This window comes from Eumetopias jubatus, unplaced genomic scaffold, assembly GCF_037043125.1.
Source record: "Eumetopias jubatus isolate StellerSeaLion01/CBP00866 unplaced genomic scaffold, mEumJub1_p1.0 scaffold_14, whole genome shotgun sequence".
Taxonomy (NCBI): Eukaryota; Metazoa; Chordata; class Mammalia; order Carnivora; family Otariidae; genus Eumetopias; species Eumetopias jubatus.
The window spans coordinates 88,969,587-88,995,833 of NW_028274820.1; the positions used below are offsets into that span (position 1 = coordinate 88,969,587).

Below are 26,247 nucleotides of genomic sequence, written 5' to 3' on the forward strand. Positions count from 1 at the left end.
GCTCTACACCCAGCATGAGGCTTGAACTCAAAACCCTGAGATCAAGAGTCAGGTGCTCTGCTGACTGAGCCAGCGGGCTGCCCCCATTCTGTTACTTTTTGAATTAGAAACATATTCCGAGAATATGTTAAAAGGACAGGAGTATGTGTGCAATGCCACCCATATGTTCCTTCTGCCCCTTGTCTTCGGTGTTCTCCTGTAGACTGTTTCTTCCACCTGTGGGTGGGGTTTGGGCATTTGGGAGAGAAGAAGGGGTGTGGGCTGTGACCTGTAGCTTTCAAACTTTGCAGAGGAAAATTTTTTAATTAAAAAATATGGGAGTAGGGTCTAGGTTGGGTCAGCTTGTGTACTCTGATTGTCAGTTCCAATTAAAATTAGGTGGTTGGGGGGAGAGGGGATCTGGGGAGTGGGGTGGGAAGGAAGAGCAGTCACCTCCAGAAAGAGGCGAGTGTATGAGTTATGTTTTCCAGAAGTTCCCTTCCCCCCCATTTGTTGTTTTTATATTCTGGATACTAATCTTTTGTCAGCTGTGTTTGAAATATCTTCTCCTAGTTGGTGGTATATCTTTTTACTCTGTTTAGGAAGCCTTTTGTTACAAAGAAGTATTAAAATTTAATGCAATAAAATTTTTTTCCTTTATCCACGTTTTTTTTTTAGAATAATCATTTTATTTTCAGTTTTTTTCAATTTTTTGAGAGAGAGGGAGCATGAGTGGTAGGGGGAGGGGTAGAGGGAAAGGGAGAGGGAGAGAGAGACTCTTAAGCAGGCTCCACGCCCAGTGCAGAGCCCTGAGATCATGACCTGAGCGGAAATCAAGAGTTGGACGCTTAACTGACTGAGCCACCCAGGTGCTCCATATCCAGTTTTTATTTCAAGAATTTTTTTTTTCTATCCCAGTGTCATATAGAGAATCTACTATGTCTTTTTTGAGCTGTTTGGAATCTGTTTCCATATATGGATGAACTAGGGATCTAATTTTATCTTCTGTATAAATAGCCACATGGCTCAGACCATTTGCTGAATTTATTTCCTCCTGACTTCTGATGCCATCTTGGTCACATACCAAGTTTTCATGTATGCATGGGTCTGCCCCTGAGCTCTTTGTTTTGTTCAATTGGTCTTGTTTTTATCTGCACTGAAACCATGCTGTTTTAATTACTATTATTTTATGATATATCTTGATGATAGCAGGTGGAGACGTTCCCTCACCTTGCTTTTCAGAATTATATGTGCTATTCTTGGCCAGTTACTCTTCCATATGAATTTTAGTATCAACTTGTCACATTCCTCAAAAAGTGTCATGAGATTGATTCACTTTGTAAGAATTTCATCTTTGTACTATTGAGTCTTTTCAGTGAGTAGGTCTCATTTATTGATGTCTTCATTTATGTTCCATATAATAATACTTAGTAATGTATTGCTTAGAGGTATTAAATATATTATTTCTTGCCTTTGCATTTTTTAGAACAGTGGCTTTTTATTAATGACAACTTCTAGTTATTTGTTGCTGATGTCGGGATGTGATAGATGTTGTTTAATTGATCGTATTTCCCTGAACCTAATCCCAATCCTGTCTGCCTGGAAAATGATGATTTATTCTTTAAGGCTTGGCTCAAATTTCATTAGCTCTCTGAATGTCCCAGGTGATTAGCTGCTTTTCTCTTTTCAAAAAAAAAAAATGAGGTATTGTTTTTATTGTGGGAAGAACAGTTAGCCTGAGTAGGTGCTTTTTCTGTTTGTTTGTTTCCATAAGCTGCATGTACTTCCTTGTAATACAGTTGCTTTTGTTTGTATGGTAGGTCATTGAGGGCAAGGGCTATATCTTACTTATTTTTGTCTGCCCTGTTCTTAGCATAGTGCGCCTCATCTAGTTAGGGTTCACAGGTCATTAGCCAAATAGGTAACTATGGGAAAGACTTTAATATACTAAACAGATAATAGGGTGTTTCCTCTCTAGGGGCTCTGGTCTGATTTTTCTCTGGTTTCAGTGTTTGTTAATGGCAAGTTTCTCTAGTTTCCAACCTTTCCTTTTTGCAATATTTAAATGAACAACAAACAATAATTGCAATAACAGCTAATACGTATTGAGTTTTCATTATGTTCTGTTACTACTTCAAATCTGTTACACTTGTTTAACACATTTAATTCTTGCAATGACTCTATGAGAGAGAGCTTTCTGATATGACCCCTATTTTCCAGACGAGGTAGTTGCTTTGCATGATCCGAGGAGTTGGCTTATCCTAATATACAGTGACGATTTCATGAAGGTAGGATTCAAGGTGTGCTTAAAAGGTTGGACATTTCCTTCAATTTGGCCTTTTGTATATGAGTGAATAGTAAGGTCTATAATTGCTCTTTCATTGGACTTCCTATAAAAAAAAAAATCACATTTCCTTTCCCCATGGTTATGTGCTATTAGAAGTAAAATCTACTTAAGGCATCTCAAGGGTCCAAATGAAAAATCTGCTAAAAGACATCAGAGGAAAGTGAAGACAAAAACTCGAGTCTTCGAGGGGGCGCCTGGGTGGCTCAGTTGTTAAGTGTCTGCCTTCGGCTCAGGTCGTGATCCCAGGGTCCTGGGATCGAGCCCCGCATCGGGGTCCCTGTTCAGCAGGGAGCCTGTTTCTCCCTCTCCCACTCTCCCTACTTGTGTTCCCTCTCTCGCTATGTCTCTGTCAAATAAATAAGTAAAATCTTTAAAAGAACAAAAAAACAAAAAAAACCCTCGAGTCTTCCAATACTCTCCAATTTCCCTGGATTTGTTTATCAAAAGATTTTTCATTTTCATTTTCCATTGTAAGGCAGGTGCAGATGGCCAGTAATTTAATCCCTACTCAGGTTCATAAATCCAGAGTAAATAAATCAGTGGTGACCCATGGCTCTTGTCAGCTCCTGCAGTTCCTGCTTCACCCTCACACTGCTCTGATAGCTATAGACTTGGCTTCTAGATGGGATATTTATTTCCTCTTTTGATATGATAACCTGAGTATTGCATACAATAATTAAATTGTCATGACAGGGAATGTCCGCAGATAGGCATGGCCTTTTGTTTCCTTCTTCAAGGTAAACAGCTGCTGTTAGCTTATGAAAAGCTAAAAGTGGTCCAACAAGAAACCTGTATCCGTCACATTGAAATCAGAGACTTGATTAATATTGTAGCCTGTAGCTTTGTGATATGTAGGGTTTAAATTAGACCTTCGCAGTCATTGCGCTGGGTTGATGCAAGCACACTAAGGACATAATTTCTGGTTGCTGCATCACATTTCTGCAGTCTGTCCTTTGTATTGCACTCACATTAATTGAAGTAATTTTGCCAGTGAAGCGTGTTTCAAACCTCTGCATTTAAATTGAAATTTTAATTCCCTTATTGTCTTGGAAAGACGGCTGAAGATGCCTTGTTACAGGTTTCATTATCACTCAAAACACTCCAGCTGCTGGTTCTAATGTACAATGATTAATTCTGGGAAGAATTATTAATATAAGAAGAGCAGCTTCTTCCCAGTGGCATGAGCTAACCAGGAAGGGTTTTGATGATAGTTAATATTTTTATGAACTTTTTTAAAGGAAAATTTATGGGGAAGTCTGCATCGGACTAAAACTACACAGATGCGCTTTGAAAACCACTTACACAGGTTCCGGTTTATCAACCCATAGAAGTCCATTCATAAATGCGTTCTCTCAGTAGAAAGCAAGCCAGTGCGAGCAGCTTTGAAGCACTTTGGCTGACGGTCACAGGGCCTGTTGCTAAATTGGTTCATTCCTAAGTCTTCCTGAGATGGTTGAGAATTTGAATGTCTCTTACTCATTTGTTTACATTTTTTTTAAAAAAAGTCCTAGCTGTATAGTCTGTATAGTGAGATAAGGGTTATTATAATAATAACTAATACTTACGTAGTTGCCTTCTTCCCAGGGAATCCCAGATATTCCCTGAGAGAATGGTGTGGTGGAAATACATCTCACACGGTGAAAATGTGACCACAACTGGCAGAGAGGGAGTAAGGCAGCTTCTTAGGTGCATAGTTTCTAAGCTCCTATAATAAAACACATCTGTAGTATTTTCAGCTCACACGATCCTTTGCATTTGTTGGATAACAGTCAAGGTTGTGAATGTCAGCCTGGGTCTTAGCGTGGGTCAGATGGACCTGTGCTCGAATCCCGGCTTTGACTTTTACCAGCTGAGTGACTTGGGGCTAATGATTCAGTTTGACTCTGCTGAAAGTTGGAGTTGAGAATTACATGTACTCCCAAGGGTGGTGGAAGGGATTAAATGAGATACTAAGCTATTTATGTAAAGTCCACACAGTATACACAGTAAGTGCTTAGAAATGTTGTTTATAATGAATTGATTAACTGATACTATAAGAAGGGTATGGTGATTGCTCCCATGTTACAATTTCAAAAACTGGTCAGAGGTGGTCTTGCTTTGAGCTGATAGAGTTGAAGTAGGGCTGGCTAGGTTAAGCATTATTGATTCCTTCTTCCCTCAGATGGACATCTATCTGAATGAAAGACTACCCCACACTTTATTATTTTTTTTAAAGATTTTGTTTACTTATTTGACAGAAACACACAGAGAGAGGGAACACAAGCAGGGGAAATGGGAGAAGCAGACTTCCCGTGGACCAGGGAGCCCGATGTGGGTCTTGATCCCAGGATCCTGGGATCACGACCTGAGCCAAAGACAGACACTTAACCGACTGAGCCACCCAGGCGGCCCTACCCCACACTTTATACAACGGAGTTCCTGCAGGAAGAGATGAGATTTTTGTCCAAAAACAAGTCTAGTCTGATCTAACACCTGCACAGAAAGGTGATCAGGACCCCAAAGTTCTTTGCCATATATTTGGGATTTGACATGGACAAATTTCAGATTCTGTACCCATCACCTTTTTGGCCTACTTTAAGTATATGTTCATAGGGTGCCTACTGTCTAATTATAAGCGATGCAATTCGTCAGTAAACTGCCTAGGATCAGTTTGTTGCAAAATCTACTCTTAGGTAACTAAATGTATTTTTCTGCTAGTATTGTAATTGGATATAAGCCAGTTCACTATTGGAGGGTGCTTATCAATAATGTTGATTTTAGTGTTATAAAGTAGCTGATGTTAAGCTATTCTTTCTGTCAGTGCTTAGGTGGCAGGACCAGTGGAGCAGTGAGATTGTTCCTTTTGCTGCCATTAAAACTGTGTCATTAGCAAACAGACGAATTCTTTCCTCAGACTGTGGGCAGGGAAGGGGTGATCGTGCATCCACTATCAAATGATTAAGGTACAAGAAAGAAAAAGGGGCCCAAAGTGCACATCCCTTTCATCTGGCCTGAGAGTTTCTAAGATCTCACAGGACTATTTTTTCTCATTATGACTGTGGGAATGGTATTGAGGTGAAAGCTCTATAAATATCGAGAGCTGGAACATTCTAGTGAACTTATTTGACTTAACCTTACAGTGGTAAGTGACTGCAAAAATGTTTCAATATTCCATATAGATTTCTGTACACATGATAAAAAATATATCCGTGATCAATAATGAAATAGCCACCATTAAGCCCATCTGTTTCTGGCGTAGTATATTGATTTGAAAGACCAGTGCCAATATTCTATACTAATAATAGGGAAGAATTGGGCACATGTTTTGATAGACTTACAAAGAATGGGATGGTGCCATTGTTGATCACTTGTGTTGTTGGTATACATATCTGAATGTGGCCTTAGCCTTGAAGGAGCTCACATGCTAATAAGGAGAGACAGATGAACAAGTAGTGTCTTGTATCAGGATGAGCATGACAAGAAATGGGGACCAGGACTATTGGGGATGGGGTGGGGTAGTATGGTTGGCTGTTTAAATAAGGTGGTCAGCTGAAGCTGCTTCGAACTGTATTTGAGACCCCTTCATTCCCTCAAACACTCAATCTTTTCAGAGAGGTTTAGGAAGAGCTGAAAACAAATTTATTAAACGAGAAATCTTGGTGTTTGTCTAAAATTAAATGAGTAGCCTTAGTGTGGCAGCTTCATTTTACTCCTGGAGAGTAAAAGTACAGGGCTTATAAACTGTTTTTGTTGCTGCTCAATGCCCTTTTTTTAGTATTTGTTTTTGAGGGCTAGGGTTTCTAAAAGCCACACTGATAGGCACCGGGTTATTGTATTAACTTTCTTTCCCTTTTAATTTGCTGTTTTATCTGCTCTTATTTGTCTGTTTTATTTTAAAGCAGTTAGAAATTCTGTTAGATTGCACTAAACCTCATAAGGTTCAGCAGTTTTCAGTTGGCTCGCTTGGCTGTAGGACAGTGATTCCCAAACTGCACATTAGGGACTCCTTCAAGAATTCTAAAGCCCAGGTCGTACCCTACACTGATGACATTGAAATCTGTGGTGGTGGGACACTAGCTTCGGTAATTTGACGTTCTCCAGGTGATTCCAACGTACAGATAAATTTGGAGCCGTAGATTTAGGGTATAGCCTATCTGCTGTGCAACAGAGTAAAACTAATTGTCCTCAACTCCATTTAACACCAGCTCTAAGGAGTTAGAAACCACTCATTTGCATATGACAGACATCACAGGGTGGTTGATACTCACGTTTATGTAGAAATGTTATAGTTTGAAGTTGCTTTGTTGCCATCCTCTGTTGTGGATTTTGGATAGAGCTGACGAGTATTTGGCTCTTACTCTGGAATTATAGCCTGATGATTTGGTCAATAGGAGCATTGTTAAATGGTTAAATCAGATGCTGTGCAGGTTTGGGCTGACTTGAACTCTTTAGGGCTCCCCGTTGGTGCTCTAATTCCTGCATTCTTACTGTGGTTTCTTATCTGGCATCGCTGGGATTTCGTGGGTTGAAATTGGGGCCCAAATTGACTTATTGACAAGTGGTGGCTAGGTCCATTGTGATACAGTGCAAACAAAATGGATTTAGAAGCTAGACGTTCTTAATTCCAACCCTGACTCAACATCTCACCAAGTTCTGTGAGCTTAGACAAATCACTTTCTCTCCCTGTTTTGTAGTATTCTCTTTTGTAGAGTCGATATACACATACCCTATCTAGATTATAGAATGGCTGTGAGAATAAAAATGAAGATTTGTAAGGGTATAGTGCTTTGTAAAATGTAAGGCAATATACAAATGTAAAAAAGTGTAAGTAGCATCATTACTACCACACAGTGCCAGGAAAGAGAAAAAGCAGTCATCTGGGACTTGTTTATACTGAGCAGCCTTTCTCTCCTGGAGCTACCATCACTAATGCATACATGTTGTTTTAATCAGATTACCTGTGTGTGCACGCACATTTATACACTTTAGTGTGTAGGACGAATAAACTCAGGCAAGAATAATAAGTAAGTCCTTTGCCAACCTCCTCCGTCATATTCCGGGCTTCACCCTCACATATGGACTCGCTTGAACAGGTTTCTGATTGGTCAATCTGGGGCCAGATGGGGACCCTATATATGTATAAGTTGGTTGCAGGTGATGACGCACGTTGTTGATGGGAGCGCTCTATGTCAACTTGACTATGATCTGAGAAGGCGGATCGGTAGCTTTTGCTTGGCTTGACGAGATAGGAGGAGCTTGTTGGAGTCTGGCTTCTCTTCGATTCATCCCAGTGCTAGTGACTTGTTCCTAGCCCTGAAAATGCAAAAAGCCATATTCCTCTCACATTCCTTTGTGGGATTTTAATAGTTGATGTTAGTAAAGAGCTGTGTAAGTGCTGAGCACTTCTAATGGATTTGGGGGTCTTGGAGGGTGGGCAAAATTGTCTTGATTTAAGTGTGAGCCTGCATTGACTTTCGGAGACCGTTGCCAACTCTGTAACTGTTTCTTGCCCCAGAATAACAAATAAGATGGCAAGAAGTGACTTTGGGACACTTGTCAAATGAGGATATCTTTCCTTAGTGGTCTCTTCTCTTGTATTTTGGAATAGAAACCTAGGGTTTAATGCTGTCTTTATGGAGCACTGATGGGAATTGAGAATTGGAGGGACCATAAGATTAGGAACAGTGAAGGGTTTTTGTGTGTGTGATCTTTTCCATAAGCAATTAAAATTCTTAACTGTCTCGTAAGGTGTTAGGTATAGTTTAATTTCATCAGGAAGTAATTGTGAACTGATCCGTTATAAGTCCATTTCGAACAAATAAGGCTTTAATTTGGCATTATGTATTAGAAGCCCTAAATGTGTGCATTATTTTGGACTTGGAATTCTACTTCTAGAGTGTTAAGGAAAGAGTTAAGAATTTTAATTATGTGATAATTATCCTTGTATACATTTTTTTTTTTTTTATCGCAGGAGGATACGTGAAAATAAAAGAATAGCAATTACTTAGTATGGGGAAATGGTTTAAGTCATTTGTGGAGTATTCAGTTTATGGGTATGAACGCTAAAAATATGTTGGGTAATGGACAGATGTTTCCAGTATGTGGCCAAATGGAAAAAGCATATTTAAAAATAATAATACTTTTTAAAAACTTTGTGTGGAAAAACAGTTGGAAGGAATCAGGTTAAAATATATTTTACCTGATTAGTGAGAATGTGGACCATCTTTTTCCTTTGTGATTTTGTGGTTTTCAAGTTTTCTTGATCACGTATTTTTACAATTTGGAAGAAAAACAAATGTTAAGAAACATACATTTTGGGCCTTTTTCTTTTTTAAACCTGTGAGATTAGGGTGGGATCCCAGTCCTAATAGCCTTTGAAGGTCTCTTACAATAGAAAATACAGCATTTCATTTTTCAGATACTGTCCTTCTGTGAGACTTGGACTATCTTACAAGACCTGCCACCCCTACTTTACAAGAGGATAAAAACAAAGATTTTTGCTTAAGTTATGGGAATTATTTGTGGTGGAATGTCCCGATGTTGAGGAAAAAAACAAAACCTAGAAGAGGTGGGAGGCCCAAAGAAGACTTAAGAATAGCTTAGTCAAACGGTACGCTTTTAGAACAAGCCCGTGTCTCACAGCAATGGTGGGTTGAGCTCTGTGGTGAAACCTGCAGTCACATTGGATCTCTCATGGGTTTTGTTTTCCACGATAGATTTGAAGATACTTTAAAGAAGAAATTCACAAGTGAAAGGACGGGCTTTTCTTTGACAGCGCTTTATCTTGCAGGCCCCCCTCCGTTTATTCACTTATCAATAACTTCATCTCATTTGCTTTATCCTGTAAATTCCATTAGCTCCCCGGCAGTCTATTGCATTAAGCCTTTTCTACCTAATATCGCCTCATTTACATTGACACTTGCTTGACCTCAGCCCTTCTCCTCTCTTTGCTAATGCACCAACAAGCACTGATACCTCTCTGGAGCATTATCATTTGGTTGTTAGCACAACTAATAACAGCCCTTCATTTGAACTGATGAAGGTTTATTAAATAAAAACATGTAATAACCCTGGCAGTAATGAAAGGGAATGGCAGTAGACAGCATCCTGTTTTTAATGGTGAGAGCCTGCTGAGTCTGCATTATAGGTATTGGGTTTCCAGAGGGAGCAGGGGCACCTGAATGGGGCTGATCAATATTCTGTTAGCAGACTGACTTTAAGAATGGGCATTTTTGATTGCCTGATTTGATCACTGTGGATTGGCTGCAGGCTGAGGAGTTAGGGTGGAAAAAATTGTTCTTGCTCCAGGCTCTTGGCCTTGCCCTGTGCTGCAGCTTTCTTGGGAAGTCTGTCCTAAGTTCCAAGCTGTCAGTAGCCTGGAGGCCTGCAGTCAATGGCAAAACAGAACCATAGGGAGCCAAATCTCCAGGAAAGCTGGGATCAGGGATTCTGTTTTTCTTATAGATCCCCTAAGACTCCTCTAAACCTCCACTATAGCCCTGGGCCTTGAATGGATTCCCTCATTCTGCTTTGTATGCCCCACACTCTGCCTCCCAACGTTCCTCTCCTCCCCTTTCCCCCAACCTTTTTGTATGAAGAGGAGTCTAAGCCATCCTCTGCATATGTCCCCTGTGGTGGCCGGTGTCCTGTTACAAACACAGGTCGAGTGGAGGTTGCTTTCAGTTTATATTTAACAGGATTTTGTTCAACAAAATCCTTTGGGGTCGCATGTTTGTGGTTTTATGTCGTGTGTGTGTGTACGCACACACGTTAAATTTTTCCTAGATTCTGTGATGTGACTAAATACATACGGTTCTATTATAAAGGCCACAGTGCCCTACAAACAGCACTGTGATGTCCTAGATGCATCAAAGCTTTTAGATCTCCTAAAACTAATAGAAAAAACCCTATGAAACAGCCAATATTGGGTCATTTTTGACTTGTAAAAACAGTTTCCTATGGTTCAAATTTCAAACTAATACATGAAAGATACCGTGTTTTTGTTTTGGCGAGGGTTTAAAGCTGCGTTTAGTTATTGTTTTTTTTTGGTTTTTGGTTTTTTAAAAAATTCCTGTCTGATAGCCAAATTTCTGCTTGGGCAATGGGGTGTAGCAAAATGGAAATGTTTGGTAAGTGATTGATCTGGGATTTTGGGTGATAAACATCTTCAGTGCTTGTGTAAAGGTGGGTATGGCTCATTCTGCAATCAGAAGGAGACTTCGTGCGTCCGTCTAGGACTCCCTGAGCCTGAATGTGGAGACTTTTGGGTGGAGGGCTGTCTTGAAGAACAGGGCCTGGAGCCACCAGAGTTTGTCTTCTAGCAGTTCGGGGCCCGGGTGGCAGCTGCCTACTGGCCTGGGCACTAAGTCAATGGCAGATTCCAACGCCCACTTCTTTTGTTCATAGCCAAAGGTTTCTGGTATTCTTAGTTGAGACAGTTGCAAAAATTTACTTGCTTACCTAAGTATAGGGAGGGAGAAGGAATCCGTTCTCTGGAATAGCCTAATTTCGTATCTTTTTACTGTTACTGCATCAGTAAGTTGAGCCAAGGCAACATTTTCAGAATGGTTGTGTTGTCTCCCTAGAAAAACAGTTCCTTAAGGGAGACATACAGATCTACTGAAAAGTGATAAAACATTTTGGAACCATGTAATTATTGGAGTCCTGAGGGAAATACTTATTTTGGACTCAACAGTGGCAACACATTTGCTTTCTTTAGGGGAACATGATTGCCAAAATAAGCATTTTCCTTAGCTAGCGGATGGTTTAGTTAGGAATGGTTACTAATGTCAGTTACCATTGTGTCTCTCCCCTCCCCCAACTAAAATAATAATAATAATAATAATAATAATAATAATAAAAGATCAGTAGTTTCTTTTCTAGTATCTCTTCAATGAAACAGCTGTCGAGAATGGCCAACTTTGGTGTTCCTCCAGAACATTTCTATTAGTTCATGTTAAAGCACAAAACTAGATCTTTTTACCTAAACAACTTGAGTGAGATTAGCAGAAGGCAAACACCTAACTATGAAACAATAATTTCGTACTTTAAACTAGAATGAAATTGAAAAACAGACATTTGGGAAAGAAAATTTAAGGGTACTGTAGTTCGTAATCACAAAGATGGCCTTTGTTGTCAACTTAGCTCTCAGCTCAAGGTAAGCTTTTTTGAAATACCATGTAATTCCTGATTATGTGCATTTTAACCGTACCTTTCACATACTTAGTTATGGAAACATTTTTAGGAATTTCCGTTTTCTTCAGTGGATAGGTTTCTAGTAGCAAAACATGCTGTCCTGTTCAGTATCATGTATTAAAACATTTTGTAAATGCTAGCTTATTTTTATAATCCTAAAGGACATGTTTTTCAAGTCTAGAACGGAGTTCTGTTATCTAAGCAGTTTCCAGCTGTGGTGAGTAGAATACTAATGTTCGATTAGGTGGTAATAGGAGTTATATGAAAACATTCCCTGCTTGTAGTATCTCCCCCAACCCCATCATTTTATTTTTGAAAATATGTCTACGAAAACTTCCAAATCATTTAATTGGCTCATTATGTATTAATCTACCTTTAAGAGATGGTGTGTCCTATCTGAGAATTCTAGGTCATACTAGAGATCATTCGGGGTGTGAGTGTATGTTATTCCATCTGTGATGGAGGTATAGACAGCATTTACCAATGAACTGCTCTATTGTATGTTATCTATTTGATTTTTTATCTGGTATGTCTTGTTCTGTAATAATATGTATTTGATGTTACATGTCACACTTAAAAACCCAGTTTTAATAATTTCTTAGAGCAACTCACCTGTGAGACCATTTTAGACCATTTTTTTGCGTCTAATCCAACTGCATCTCTTGAATTCTCATTAATGTTTCATCAGTGGTATTTAAAAAGTGCTCTGTAGACATTAAATTTAGGAAACAGTGAAATGATTCATAAAATGACCACATTAAAAAAACACAACTCTTCAGTTGTATTTTTACCAGTAGTTATGTAGATCTAAATGTAGGTGGATATTTAATGATTTTTTTTTAAGACTAAGTAATCTCTATGCCGCATGTGGGGCTTGAACTTAGAAACCCGAGATCCAGTTGCATGCTCCACTGACTAAGCTGGCCAGGAGCCCCATTTTAAACATTTTGATGTGTACAGTGCAGTGGCATTAAGAACATTTACATCGTGCAACCATCACTACCATCCATCTCTGAACTTTTTCATCTTCCCAAACTGCAACTGTGTACTCGTTAAATAATAACTCCCCTTTTCCTCCCTCCCCACAGCTTCCAGAAACCACTATTCTACTTTCTGTCTCTATGAATTTGCCTACTCTAGGTACATGATATAAGTGGAATCATACAGTATTTGTCCTTTTGTGTCTGGCTTATTTCACTTAGCTGAATGTTTTCAAGTTCTACCCATGTTATAGCGTGTTGGTACCACTTTTAAAAAAAATTTTTTTTAATTTAAATTCAATTTAGTTAACAAAGTGTATTATTAGTTTCAGAGGTAGAATTTAGTGACTCATCAGTTGCATAAAACACCCAGTGCTCATCACATCAAGTGTCCTCCCCAGGGTCCATCACCCAGTTACCCCATCCCCCGACCCACTTCCCCTCCAGTGACCTTAGTTTGTTCCCTATAGTGAAGAGTCTCTTCTGGTTTGCCTCCCTCTCTGTTTTTATCTTATTTTATTTTTCCTTCCCTTCTCCTGTCTTCATCTATTTTGTTTCTTAAATTCCACATATGAGTGAAATCATATGGTATTTGTCTTTCTCTGACTGACTTATTTTGCTTAGCATAATACTCTGTTGTTTCATCCACGTCGTTGCAAATGGCAAGATTTCATTCTTTTGATGGCTGAGTAGTACTCCTTTGTATATATGCATCACATCTTCTTTATCCATTCATCTGTTGGTGGACATCTGGGCTCTTTTCCATGTTTTGGCAGTTGTGGACATTGCTGCTATAAATATTGGGGTGCACGTGCCCCTTTGAATCACTATTTTTGTATCCTTTGGATAAATACCTAGTAGTAGCAATTGCTAGGTCTTAGGGTAGTTCCATTTTTAACTTTTTGAGGAACCTCCAAACTGTTTTCCAGAGTGCACCAATTTGCATTCCCACCAACAGTGTAAGAGGGTTCCCCTTTCTCTGCATCCTCACCAACATCTGTCGTTTCCTGACTTGTTAATTTTAGCTATTCTGACTGGTGTGAGGTGGCATCTCATTGTGGTTTTGATTTATATTTCCCTGATGATGAGTGATGTTGAGCATCTTCTCATGTGTCTGTTAGCCATTTGTATGTCGTCTTCTGACAACTATTTTCTTAAAATCAGTTTTAGTACCACTTAGTAAGATTAGAGTAGGGGAGGACAATGACCTTGCCTAGCTTTCATAATTACAGCTTTTAATAAGTGAAGTCCAGAAAATTAGAGCACTGTATTTTCATATAAAAAGAAGACTATGCTGGGGCGCCTGGGTGGCTCAGATGGTTGAGCGTCTGCCTTCGGCTCAGGTCATGATCCCAGGGTCCTGGGATCGAGTCCCGCATCGGGCTCCCTGCTCCTTGGGAGCCTGTTTCTCCCTCTGCCTCTCTCTGTCTCTCTGTCTCTCATGAATAAAAAAAAAAAAAAAAAAAGGTTTATAAAAAAAAAAGAAAGAAAGCTCTCATATGTCTAAAAATAAATAAATAAATTAATTAAAAAAAAAAAAAGAAGACTATGCTGTATTCTCTGTGGTAAATTCTTCAAGTCTTTGAAATTCTAAGACTAATCTTGATTATATATATTAATTGTACTTCTATTTTGGGTCCAGAAAACATATTCAGAAAGTTTGTCATCTAAATGGTTATAATGGTTCTATGAACAAACAACACTTTACTGGAAATGTAGCATTAGCAATGTTAGTAACACCTTGTGAGGTTTCTTTATCCACAGAATAATGTGGATAAAATCCAGAGATTTTATCAAAATCCACAGATTCTGTTAAAAATCTAATTTCAGTGAGCACTCAGTATGTGCTAGGCACTGTGGTAAGTGCTTTACCTATATATATATATATATATATATATATGTATAAAATTAAGTGGCTTTGAAAGTTAATATTATCCTATAATTTTATATTTGGAATGTGAACTGTTTGGGTTAAAAATCTTCATGCAAATTCCTACAAACAAATTGAGTGTGGATGTGCAGTGGGTGGTTTTTAAGCTTAAATATCTCAGCTGGATTTAATTACCTTAAGGGATAAGGCTACATGATGGGCCAGTGGCTTACCAAATTATTTTTCATTTTCTGGATCTCTATGTCACTAAAGGTTAATGCATCCTGTTTTCTCTGTTAGAGACCCAAGTCAAAATCCATTTTAGAGCATAAGTGTAAACGAATTTGTTGTTGTTTTTCCTCCTTGGGGACACAGTGGTCATTTTGTGCGGCTGCTTTTCCATTTGGAATCGTTGGCAGCTCGCATGAGGCCCAGGGGCTCTTGTCCCAGGGGCAGTTGCAAGTCAGCAAGAAAATGAACCGGCAGGCTGCAGGGGGCAGAGCTGGCCCAGGGCTTGTCACTTTTTCATGCCTTGATTCTTTCTTGGTTAACTTAAAGAAACTTACTTGCTACTGACATTTGATCATAGCACATCACAAAACAAGTGATGTGTTTGTGGGTAAGCCATTGCATTTTCCTCCCCATCTCAGGCCAGTTTGTATTTGGCAGCTGCAGGCTTTCTGTATTCACTGTCCACGTGCTCCCAAATGACCTTGTATACGGGTGTGGGTCTGTGGTCAACCCTCTGGATGGTTGGTATGTTTCGTGGCTTTTACTATCTATTGCTTTTATATACATGCCGTACTTTTTAGGAGCATGTTTATAGCCCTAATTACATTTATTGTTTTTACCCTGAAGTATTATTCGTTATTGCCTCTATCTGTACCTTTTAGGAATATTTACAAGTATAACCTAAGTAGGGAATGGTCATAGCACAGGAATCCCTTTGGGGAGCTTGGTAGGGCTCTTTTCCCTCTGAGTCAGCTGGTAGTCCTCTTTTCTATTTATAACTACTACTACCAGGACTATTATTATTACATTCTTTGTGTTTCTCTCTTGCTTTTATTTTTCTCCTAAGGAATAGTACCTAGAGTATACTCTTCTCATTGTTATTTTCTTTAAAAAAAAATATAGATCTTGGGGTGCCTGGGTGACTCAGTCAGTTAGGCGTCCATCTCTTGATCTCAGCTCAGGTATTGATCTTGGGAATGTGAGTTCAAGCCCGATGTTGGGCTCCACACTGGGTGTGGAGCCTACTTTAAAAAAAAAAATCTTTACAGAAAGACCAATATAACCTTTATATACATGGATAAATGGGATCATGTGATACATAATTTTTTTTTTCCTTTTTGGTTATTGCTTTGGTTTCAAAGTGAGTTGTCCCAGGCTCCCTGAATTCTTCATCTTCATTTGTTGCAGGCATTCCTACACCATTTTTATTCATCCAATCTTTTTTTGTCTTAAAATCTCCCGAATTGCACTTTACACCAGGAGTATTTCCCTCTCCATAGTTTATCTCCTGTTCACCATTCATATCCCATTTCTTCTGTTGAACGGGATCAGGCCAAGGAGTGGTGAAGGCTTCTCTTTTCTCCTTACAGCATTTATGTAAAACATGCATTTCCCTCTGTGTATGTGTATATAAGAAAGAGCGAGAGAGTTACATATCTAACTATATGTAGACATGCAGGTAGACTTAGGCTAACCAAGCTCTGACTCATGGTCACCATGAGAATTATTTAAAAATTTATGTAGTGTGCTTTTCTTTAGTCTTAGTCTTAAGCTAAATTTAATTGAAAGCTGATTTAAATCATTCGTATGTGGACTTCTTGTGAGAATATGAATGATACAGTTTAATTGGGTAGGTCATTTAACTTGTATCTGTTAATAAGCAGTGTGTGGGGGAATAAATAATATGTACAGCTTTGCGGTGCTTTAGGTGCCTTCATGTTTATCAAGATTGTTTTCTTCAGCATTATTTCTCTTTAGATGTTAGACCCTTCAAAGGCAGAACTAGGCCTATCCACATTATACTCTTCAGAGTCTGATGTATGTTGATAAGGTTCTCATAAACTCTCTTTCGACCATATCTTTTAAAAATAAGGTCATAGGTTTTTACAAAATAAAGTCTCCTAGTCTCATAAAAGAAGTTCTCAAATAAAACTAGTCTCCTATTTCTAATATTGCTCAGTTATGTAGTTGTCCTACTTAATCATTTTTTTTTTTCTCCTTTTTAGGTGTCAGCAGTCGAGTCCTTGGAGGGCCCCCTGCTCCAGGTGGAAGGACTGAGTGACCTTAGGTTGGAGCTTCACAGTAAGAAGATGAACCTCCACTTGGTTCTCATAGATGAACTGCATCGGCACCTCTACATCAAATCCACAAGCCGAGTTGTGCAGCGTAACAAGGAGAAAGGGAGAGTGAGGTTAGTTAAAGAGGCTCTTGGCTACAGTGTCTTGTGGCAGTGGAGAATTTTAAGGAATATTATTTGTTTCCCAAAATACTGTTGTCATTTATTTACTTCTTGCTTTTTTTTTAACTTTTTAACATACTGTCCCTGAAACGGTAAGACGGTTTTGTAATAGCAAATACTCCATGTTCTGAAAGGCTGACATCCAAAGTTTCTTCATTCCTTTGTTGCACATTTATTATGATCCTTTTATGTGAAGATAAGAAACATCTACTGTGGGCCTTTATACTGGATCAGAGATACTCTGGCAAACCTCAGAAGGAAGAGAAAAAGATCCTTAAGTTGTATAGTACCGTCAGCATAATGAAGAAATATGAGTGTCTGAACTGAAGGTAAAAGATGCTTTGTTCCTTAGGGTTGTGTTCAGCTTTAGACAATGTTCTTTCTGGAACAGTTCAGGAGAGCTTCAGAGAAAACGCTTTTATCCCTGGGCTGATCGTAGCATAGGCCTATACTTAAGGGCCTGGGTGTGGACTCAAGCAATTCATTAGGTTAGTCTAGACCTGGTAGGGAGTAAGACTAGATCTTAAGACTGTTAAGACAGTAGAATACTGACATTATTGACATGTATCAGATAGCTGTGCATGTCCTAGTCTTTCCGGCATGCCTTTAAAATAGCCATAAGATCTTTTCAGAGGGTAGTTTTAGCAGTATCTGCCAAAATGCATGTGCTCATACTTTTTTATCTAGCTACGGACAAGAGGAGCACTGAAAGCAGTGCATGCTGGGAGTGAAGTCTTTGAAGTCCTCTCCTGTTCAGACAAAAGTTGCCAACTCTGTGCGTGATGCTTCAGTTCAGTCCGAGACCCTGACAGACAGAGAAGTTTCTATCTCTTTTCTGCATATGGGCACTAGAAAATCTTCTGCCGGGCACACAAATTGAGCTGAGGGTTATGTATCCGAGACTTAACTTCAACACTGGATCTGGATAGAATGTGAGTTCCTTAGTGGAGAGTAGTGTTAGGTGGGGGCCAGTGCCCTACTGTCACCATGCCTGCAGTTGCTGGAATTTTCAGTGGTCTCTAAATGTCCCTGTATCTGTCCTTATCCCCTCAGGATTCAGAGTCCTTGGTGGAAGCATCCAGTTTGTTGAGCCTGAGACATGTCTGGCCTCCTTCAACTTTTATAGTAGGAAGTTGGGCCCTCTTTTTTGCTTTGACCCAGACAATGGAGGGTCTTTCCAAATACAAAGACTGTTCCAGTTGTTGGTATCCAAAAAGAAATACACAAACACCCAACAAATTTCTACTGTGGGAGAAAACAAAAAATCACATGAAGGCACATACATATAAAGAATAGATTTTTTTTTTTTAAGATTTTATTTATTTGTTTGAGAGAGAGACACAGCATGAGTGAGGGGAGGGGCAGAGGCAGAGGGAGAAGCAGACCCCCTGTTGAGCAGGGATCCCGATGTGGGGCTCGATCCCAGGACCTGAGATCATGACCTGAGCCGAAGGCAGACGTTTAACTGACTGAGTGACCCAGGCGCCCCAAGAACAAGATATTTTTGAAGTAGAAACAGACAACTGGTAGATATAATAAGAGAGAGTTACATGGCGACATTGAAAAAATAATAAAAATGGTATTTGGAAGATATGAAACAAGACCTTAATAAATGAGGAGACCTTCCATGTTCTTAAAGAGATCAGTCCCAGTAAAAACCCAGTTGGGTTTTTTGAAATTGTCAGATCTGTAGTTCACATAGAAGAATAAATGAATAAGAATTATTTAAAAAAAATTGGAGGCAGATAATAAGGCCTTTCTTATCTAATATTAAAATATTATTTTAAAACGAATCGAAACAGTACAGGTATGCCAATAGAAAATCAGACTGCTATAGCAAAATAGAATTTAGAAACAGATGCAGGATATATGGGACTTCAATAATTTTAAACAATAATCCAAGTAAGTAGAGGGAATGCAGGCTATTTAGAAATTGGTGTTGAGACATTTGGCTAAAGAAAGTAAATTTAGATGCTTACCTGTTACTTTATGCAAAAAATACTAATTCAATTTAAAAGTAACATGATAAAACTTAACTAGCATTAGAAAAAATTCAGAGAATGTGTGTAGAAGAGGCTTTGTAGGTCCATATCCTACAAATATAGTACTGTACCATAAAAATATATGTAACAGGATATTCATTGGAACATTGTTGATAAGAACAGCAAAAATACACAACTTAGATGTTTATCAAGAGGCATATAGTTAAATGAATTATGGTGTATCCATGGTATGTCATTCTTAAATGAAGAGAAAGATCTCTTTGTGCTGATAGGGAGACACTGCCTTTTTTTTTTTTTTTTAAGATTTTATTTATTTATTCATAAGAGACGGTGGGGGGCAGAGGGAGAAGCAGGCTCCCTGCTGAGCAGGGAGCCCGATGCGGAACTCAGTCCCAGGACCCTGGGATCATGACCTGAGCCGAAGGCAGATGCTTAGCCATCTGAGCCACCCAGGCGCCCAATAGGGAGAGATTTCTAAGATACATTCTTGGGTCCAAAAAAAGCCACTTGAAAAACAGTATATACAGGATGAACCTACTTGTGTAAGAATTGAGAGGATATGTATTTAAAAATGTATCCTTTATATGTAGACATAAATGTGTGTTTATACAAGATTCCTGGAAGGATAGTGCTGACACTGATAAAAGGAATTACCTATGAGAAATGGAAACGATGGGTGGGAAATAGGAAAGAACGACTTAGGACTGTGAATGTATTCACCATGAGCATATATTGTTACTTTATTTAGTAATACAGTTATTGATACTTTTGAATATTATTTTTATTTTTTAAAAAGATTTATTTATTTTAGAGAGGGGGGGATGGGAGAGGCAGAGGGAGAGGGCAAGAGAAACTCTAGGCAGATCCCCCACTAAGCATGGAGCCAGACGGAGAACTCAGTCTCACAACCCTGAGATCACAACCTGAGTTGAAGCCAAGAGTCGGATGCTTAACCAGCTGAGCCATCCTGAAGATTATTTTTAATAAAATGGCAAAATGCTTACTACTGAAATGAAAACCTAGGATTTAAAATTCTATATAGGATGATCCAAATAGTGTTGAAAAAGAAAGTGCGTACATTTTTGTATATATGTGTATGTGTAGGGGGGCAGGGATGGACAGACAGACTCTCTTCTGTTAAATGTTTTGAAAGGCACTATGTTATAATTATATTAGTAGATTATTTTTATTTTCTTAATATTTTTTAAAAACCTACAGTACCTTTATAAGTTGATAAAATCAATAAAAAGTTATTTTAAGTTCATCCTTTTACTTCATGCATCCTGGGTTAATACTTGATTTGACCTTGTTTCCTTGGATGCTCTTTTGCTCATGAAGGAGAAAGTTTCAGCCGCATGTATTTTGGTGTCCCTATTTGTCTAGGGGCGGGGGCATAAAGATCGTCCCTGACCCCGTTGTGTTATTCATTCCCTATTTTGTCTTTAAAGTTTTTTCTTTTTATGTTCTTTTTCTCTTCTTTTTTCCTCTTTGCCTAGATTTTAGTTTCACTTTATTTTGTATTACATGTCTTCACTCTTGATCTGTCATTTGAGACCATGACTGTTTTTGACTTTTATACCTTCTGAATCATTCATTTTTCTTTCTGTATGTTCAGGCTGATCTTAGGACTATAGAGAATTACTTTGCCAGCCATTCCCGTTTCATTATTCAGTTAAATTTCCTTAGTAAGGTCATATTATCTTTGACAGCTATTTCTTAGCTCAGTTTGATTTAACAAACTTCTATGAACATTTGCTCTTTGCCGGGTACTGTGCCAGCTGTGGGGGTTATAGAGGTGAGTCTGTTCATTACTAGATTTACAACTTAAAGTTCAATTCTCCTCTGGCAAGGTTTAGTTTCACAATAAAATCAGCCAAGGGAGCTGCCCCTGTCAGTTTTGGACATATTATTATTATTTTTTTAATTTTATTTTATTATGTTTGGACATTTTAAGTGAAGGAACAGAAATGAGTTCTAATTAAAAAGCAAATGTTTAATAAGCTGTTAGTACTTCTAACCCTTCTTAAAAAACTCCTCACAAAACCCAAACCTTTCGTGACTATTGAAGTCAAACGCATAGAGGTAGATCTTTACTAGATGGATGGGTAGTTAATGGCCAAAAAGTCCTTAGGGTTATGGTGGTAGGGGTTGTTTTTGGTATAATTTGCTTTACAGTTTTCCTGTCTGCCACCCTGTGGTTAGTAAATAGCAAACCACGTTCAATCGCAATAAGCAATTAGTAATTTTGGGGGGACTGTTTTATGCCGGATAATATTTTATGTACGCCACAGCTGTCTTTTACAACTTAGCTATGAATGACTAAATGGATTTAAAATAAAAATTTGTAATCATAGATATTTAAAAAGAACAATACTTTGTACCAATGTTTCTTTCAAAATAAAGCAGTTCAGTGCATTCAAATTAATTACAAACTTGATAAGAACAGTTTAATTTTGATTTTATTTTTTGCTTTTTTTTTTAATGTTTTATTTATTTATTCATGAAAGAGAGAGAGAGCGAGGCAGAGGCAGAAGTAGGCTCCCCGCCTAGCAGGGAGCCCTGTGCAGGACTCGATCCCAGGACTCTGGGATCATGACCCGAGCTGAAGGCAGATGCTTAACCATCTGAGCCACCCAGGCGCCCCTGATTTTATTTTTTGCTTTCAAAAATACTTCCTCAGAGATATTCAGAACCCTTTGGAGGTACTCATACGTGCTCAACTTTATTTCTTCAGAAATGGAAACGGACGTACACACTATTTAAATGCAGTATTCTGTAATAGCACCTACGTTTCTGTTGAGCTTCATGTCTGTCATAACTAAATGAGTGGGTGTGCCTACTTTTTCTTGAACTCTGGAGACTAAGTCCTTTCATAACAGAACAAGAGAAAAACCAAAAGTCATTTCCAGAGTTACTTGCCTTTGGGTTAGTGTTCACAAAGGAGAAAATTGAAGCCCAGGGGAAAATTTTAGAGAGATGAGTCTATGAAAATAGTCTTGCAGTAAATTGACTTTCTAAAAGTTTATTGATGGAGCATAAGGGCCTTTCTGGCTCTGGTAATAAAGTCAGTAGGTTATGTTTTTCAAAGTTAAAATGGCAAGACATTTATCACCCTGTATTTAACTGAAACATACTTTTAGGTTAAAATTGAGAAAATAATTGTAGGTTATAATCTGAAGTGAAGCTTGTGCACATCTGTGTTTGTAGAAGTGTGTATTATACTCATAGAAATACACATATCACTACACACAAATATTGTATGACTGTGTGGCAGGCTGTGTTGCTGCTCTACACCTGAACTTTCCTGTTAATTGATACCTTCATTTATCAGTGCTTTAAAAGTAACTTCTCTATTTTTGTTATGGAAATATTTATGAAACATATTCTATATTTTTCCTATCATTTAGAATCGAAATGAACTGTTTTTTTTGTTTTATAATTTTTTATTCTGTTATGTTAGTCACCATACATCACATCATTAGTTTTTGATGTAGTGTTCCACGATTCATTGTTTGCATATAACACCCAGTGCTCCATGCAGAACATGCCCTCCTTAGTACCCATCACCGGGCTAACCCATCCCCCCACCGCTGTCCCCTGAACTTTTTCTTAATAGTGAGTAGCAGTGCTATAAACATCCGTGATGATCCTTTGTCTCTTTAGGTTTGTGAATCTAGGCTAGAGAGGTGTATGGAGCTAGTTTTGCAGTTGTGAGTAACATGCAGGTCAGAGGATGAGGTGAGGTAGTCGAGGGAAAACCGGAGATGAGAGCAGTAGTTAATATGTGAAAGATGACTGGATAAATCTGTGATCCTATTGATTTATAGACAAATCAATAGACAAACTATTGTGACAAATCAGTGGATTTGAAGGCTCTGTTTCTTAAGATAGTTTATGGGTAAATAGGAACCAAACAGCCTTATATTGGAAGAAAAGATTTATGGGAACTCTGTCAGTTTAATTCCAGGTAAGTGTTATTTTTGTTACTTTTATATCTTATACTTGAGGTTTCACATGAGTCTGCACGTGATTCCAATAGTTGGAAATAGGCTGTTTGGTTTCACTCATATCGCAGTCATACTTGGATCCTCAGCACTGAGCCCTCTCCCAGACACGTCAATGCTGCAGACTTGTTTGAGTCGTGATTCCTTCTTCCCTGTAGTAAGTGAGAAGGGGGACCTTAGTAACTGTCCGTTATCCTCAAGGCCTGGGACAATAGCTCATGTGTTATTGGCACTTGATAAAAATAAACCTTAATTTTGCCACCACTGAGAAAGCATCCAGTTCACAGCAAGCACCGACATATGTTATCTAGAGGCTGCCACAAACCTAATGTTTCCAAAGGCAAAGGGAGCAAATCATCCGTGGCTAGAAGTTCAGTCCCGGTTCGCGGTTGAAGCCCGGCTGGAAAGGTTTTTGGGTTCAACGATGGCTGAAGTGGAGAGCAGAAGAGGGAAAGGCTGGTCCAGAAGGCAGACTTAGGAAGGAATGAGGCTAAAAGGATTGTTTTCTGGCATTTTGAAATTTTCTAAATGTAAACATTCAAAATGCAAATAAACTCTGCTTCATGTAAAAAACAAAAAACCTTAAATGATGATTTTGCCTTTAACCTAAGTTTCTTTTTCAGTTTTCTGAAAGAACGTGCATATGTTTATTAGGTTAAAAATACACACGTAGCTGGCCCTGTGGGTCCAGAAGGAGTGGTGGGAGGGAGATGGGGTATGTCACCGTGGGACGTGTGGGTGCAGGTGTTCGCAGTGCACACGTCTTTCCCATTTGGAGGTCTTTCCTTAAGGTGTAGTCTTGTCCCCGCTTCCCCCACTCTGCCTGCCCTCCCTTCATAACCCACTGTGAGAATCACATCTGGGGTCAGCCACTGCTACTAACGATGGTGGTGGGACTGGGAAGAGGTGAGAACTATGGCTTTGACTAGTCTACCCTTGGAACTTAGAGAAGCTTTTCTGTTTCAGATGCAATGTGATTAGATGATTTTGTTTGTTTCTTTTTTAAGTTTGTTTGTTTATTTATTTATTTATTTTTAGTAATCTCTACACCCGACATGAGGCTTGAACTTTTGGCCCCAAGATCAAGAGTCCCATGCTCTTCCGACTGAGCCAGCCAGGCACCCCGTAGATGATTCAGTTTCTTGAGAGTAGAGCATAAGTTTGACTTGCCTTGGACTTGCCTACTTCTTTCACTTAACAGATGGCTATAAATGTGAATTAACTTGAAAATTTAATTGTTTTTTATAGTCTTTGTGCCATTTAAAATTAATGTGTTTATTCTGGAGATGATAAAGTTAATCATTAAGATGAGATGCTAAGGCCTTTATGGAAAAGGTGAAATGGGTAATCAAATACTGAATTAACCTGTTTGAGTTCCTTAAATCATCTTTTATTGTCATGATTCTCAACTTGATGAATTTTATGAACCTCTTTTAAAGAAAACTAAATGTAGTGAACTCCCAGACTATATCAAAAGCTTCAGCTTGAAAAACACAAGCTAAACAAGGTTTAACTACTTAAACCTTCTTTCAGTTATCATGATATGGTGACATTTGATCTTTCTTTGCTGATAAATTAACTTTAATATAGGAACAGAGGAGGGTACCGAAATTGCGTGGCATAATTTGGTGGTAAGGTAGTCTTTCACATGATCCACATGATCCAGGATGATGTTTTTAGACCCAGCTAGCATTGAAATAAAGACAAAAATTTGAAAACTTGGAACCCTTAGGCTACATCTTTGTACCCCTCTCTGCACAGTCACCACTGGAAATACACTTGGAAAACACTTGCACTCACAGTGTACAAAGGGCTCATGCCCAGACGAAAGTTATAAGGGATGGGCAGGTAGTGGGACTTCAGCTGTTTTTGGAGAAAGTGGTAACTACCTACCTTTCCCTTCCAGCTCCCTTATAAAAGATGCTTCTCCCGTTCCTCTGATTGATGTTACAAACCTTCCTACTCCTCGAAAATTCCTTGATACCTCTCAGTTTTCTACTCCTGGAAGCTCAAATGGTAAGTATTTAATTCTTTAGCCACTCACCTTCTTTTCATAATGTTGTAGTTCCTCAGCAAAGACTGGGAAAATCTGGGGGGTCAGGGCTGGGAGGTCCTGAGGTTAGTGCCTTGGAGCCTCTGATGAGCTCTGTGCCACCCTCAGAGGGAATAAGATAGAAGATGACTGGTTGGGCCTGTTGCATTATCAGGTTTTAAACTGGCAGCTGAATCTGGCCTGTCTCCTGAATCCAGATGTAGTTACGCTTTATTTGACCAGCACTGTTTGTTTTTCTGAAGTTGAATTTGAATGCTTTTTGATGCAGAGAGTCTCCCCCCCCACAACCCGCCCATAACCTCTCTTGTTTTTGTCAGCTTTTACCCAGCTGCTGTACATGTTACATGCTCTGTCTGGTCCTTGAGAGCTTCTGAGTGTGTGCTCTAGATCCTTTGTCTGTCTATACAAGATACCTTGTATCTTCCAGTGCCTTCCCCACTTACACATGTGCCCGCATGTGGGTGTGCACACACACACACATATAATGTACTTTGAGCCATGTTTCTTCTTGGGCTACATACTGTTCTGTTGAATAAGAGCCATTTTGGCCTCTATTTAAAGTTGGAGACGGAGGGTATGCTTTGAATCTGAACGCAGATTTAGAGGATTTCTTCAGGAATAGCTCAGACTTGCTGTCAGAGGGTTCAGCTGAACTTGGCTCAGATTGTCTCTGGGCCTCTGCAAAGAGCCTTCAACTATTGTAGCGCTGGGTTGAGGAGAAGGAGATGGGATGTTTTTCTTGAGATGTCCCATAGGTGCCTTCGTGTCACAGCTAAAGTCCTCAATACCTTTTAACGAATGAGTAATGTTGATTATCGTTGGCTTTGCAGGTATAAATTAGTTCTTTTCTAGTTCTGTAGTCCTGTAGAGCCTGAAATAATGAAGAAGTGGAAAGGTAGAAAAATAATTTGGAGTCAGTCAATACATTTTGTGTACCTAATTGAAAGTGTTTCTTTTGAGAGCCTCACTATATATTGTTGTTGCTGAGGCATATGTAATTACCTTTTATAATATCATTTAATTAAGTTTAAGGGTTACTTAGGCTTGGAATCTTGGGGTTTATTGCTTTTACTGTAGGAAAAGTGTAGAAATTATTTTGTAATAGATTATATTGTTAGTCTATTTAATGATTCAAAAAAACCCACAAAAACCAAAATACTCTGACCACTTACGTTTATTGTGACACTTTACAAGGTTTGTACTCAAGCCTCTTCCTGGAGCTAAAAAACTTGCTTTCTCCCTCTTGCTGACGTAGTGTTGTGATTCTTTGAGTTTTGACACTGCTTGGAGCTGTTGTAGAGTGTGGAAGTATGAAACACAATTTATATTTATACTTTTGTAATTTATCTCCTCCTCCAGGAGAAATT

At 38.8% G+C, this 26,247-nt stretch overlaps 1 protein-coding gene across 2 annotated transcripts in view; it reads left to right on the plus strand.

Moving 5' to 3' along the window:
• EXOC4 (exocyst complex component 4) overlaps nucleotides 1–26,247 on the plus strand; it is a 721,833-nt gene that overhangs the window by 41,140 nt on the left and 654,446 nt on the right. For both annotated transcript variants that reach the window (XM_028106413.2, XM_028106414.2), the window contains exons 4-5: nucleotides 16,588–16,772; nucleotides 24,734–24,843. In XM_028106413.2, coding sequence (XP_027962214.1) covers nucleotides 16,588–16,772; nucleotides 24,734–24,843 — 295 coding nt within the window. The remainder of the gene's footprint in view (nucleotides 1–16,587; nucleotides 16,773–24,733; nucleotides 24,844–26,247) is intronic.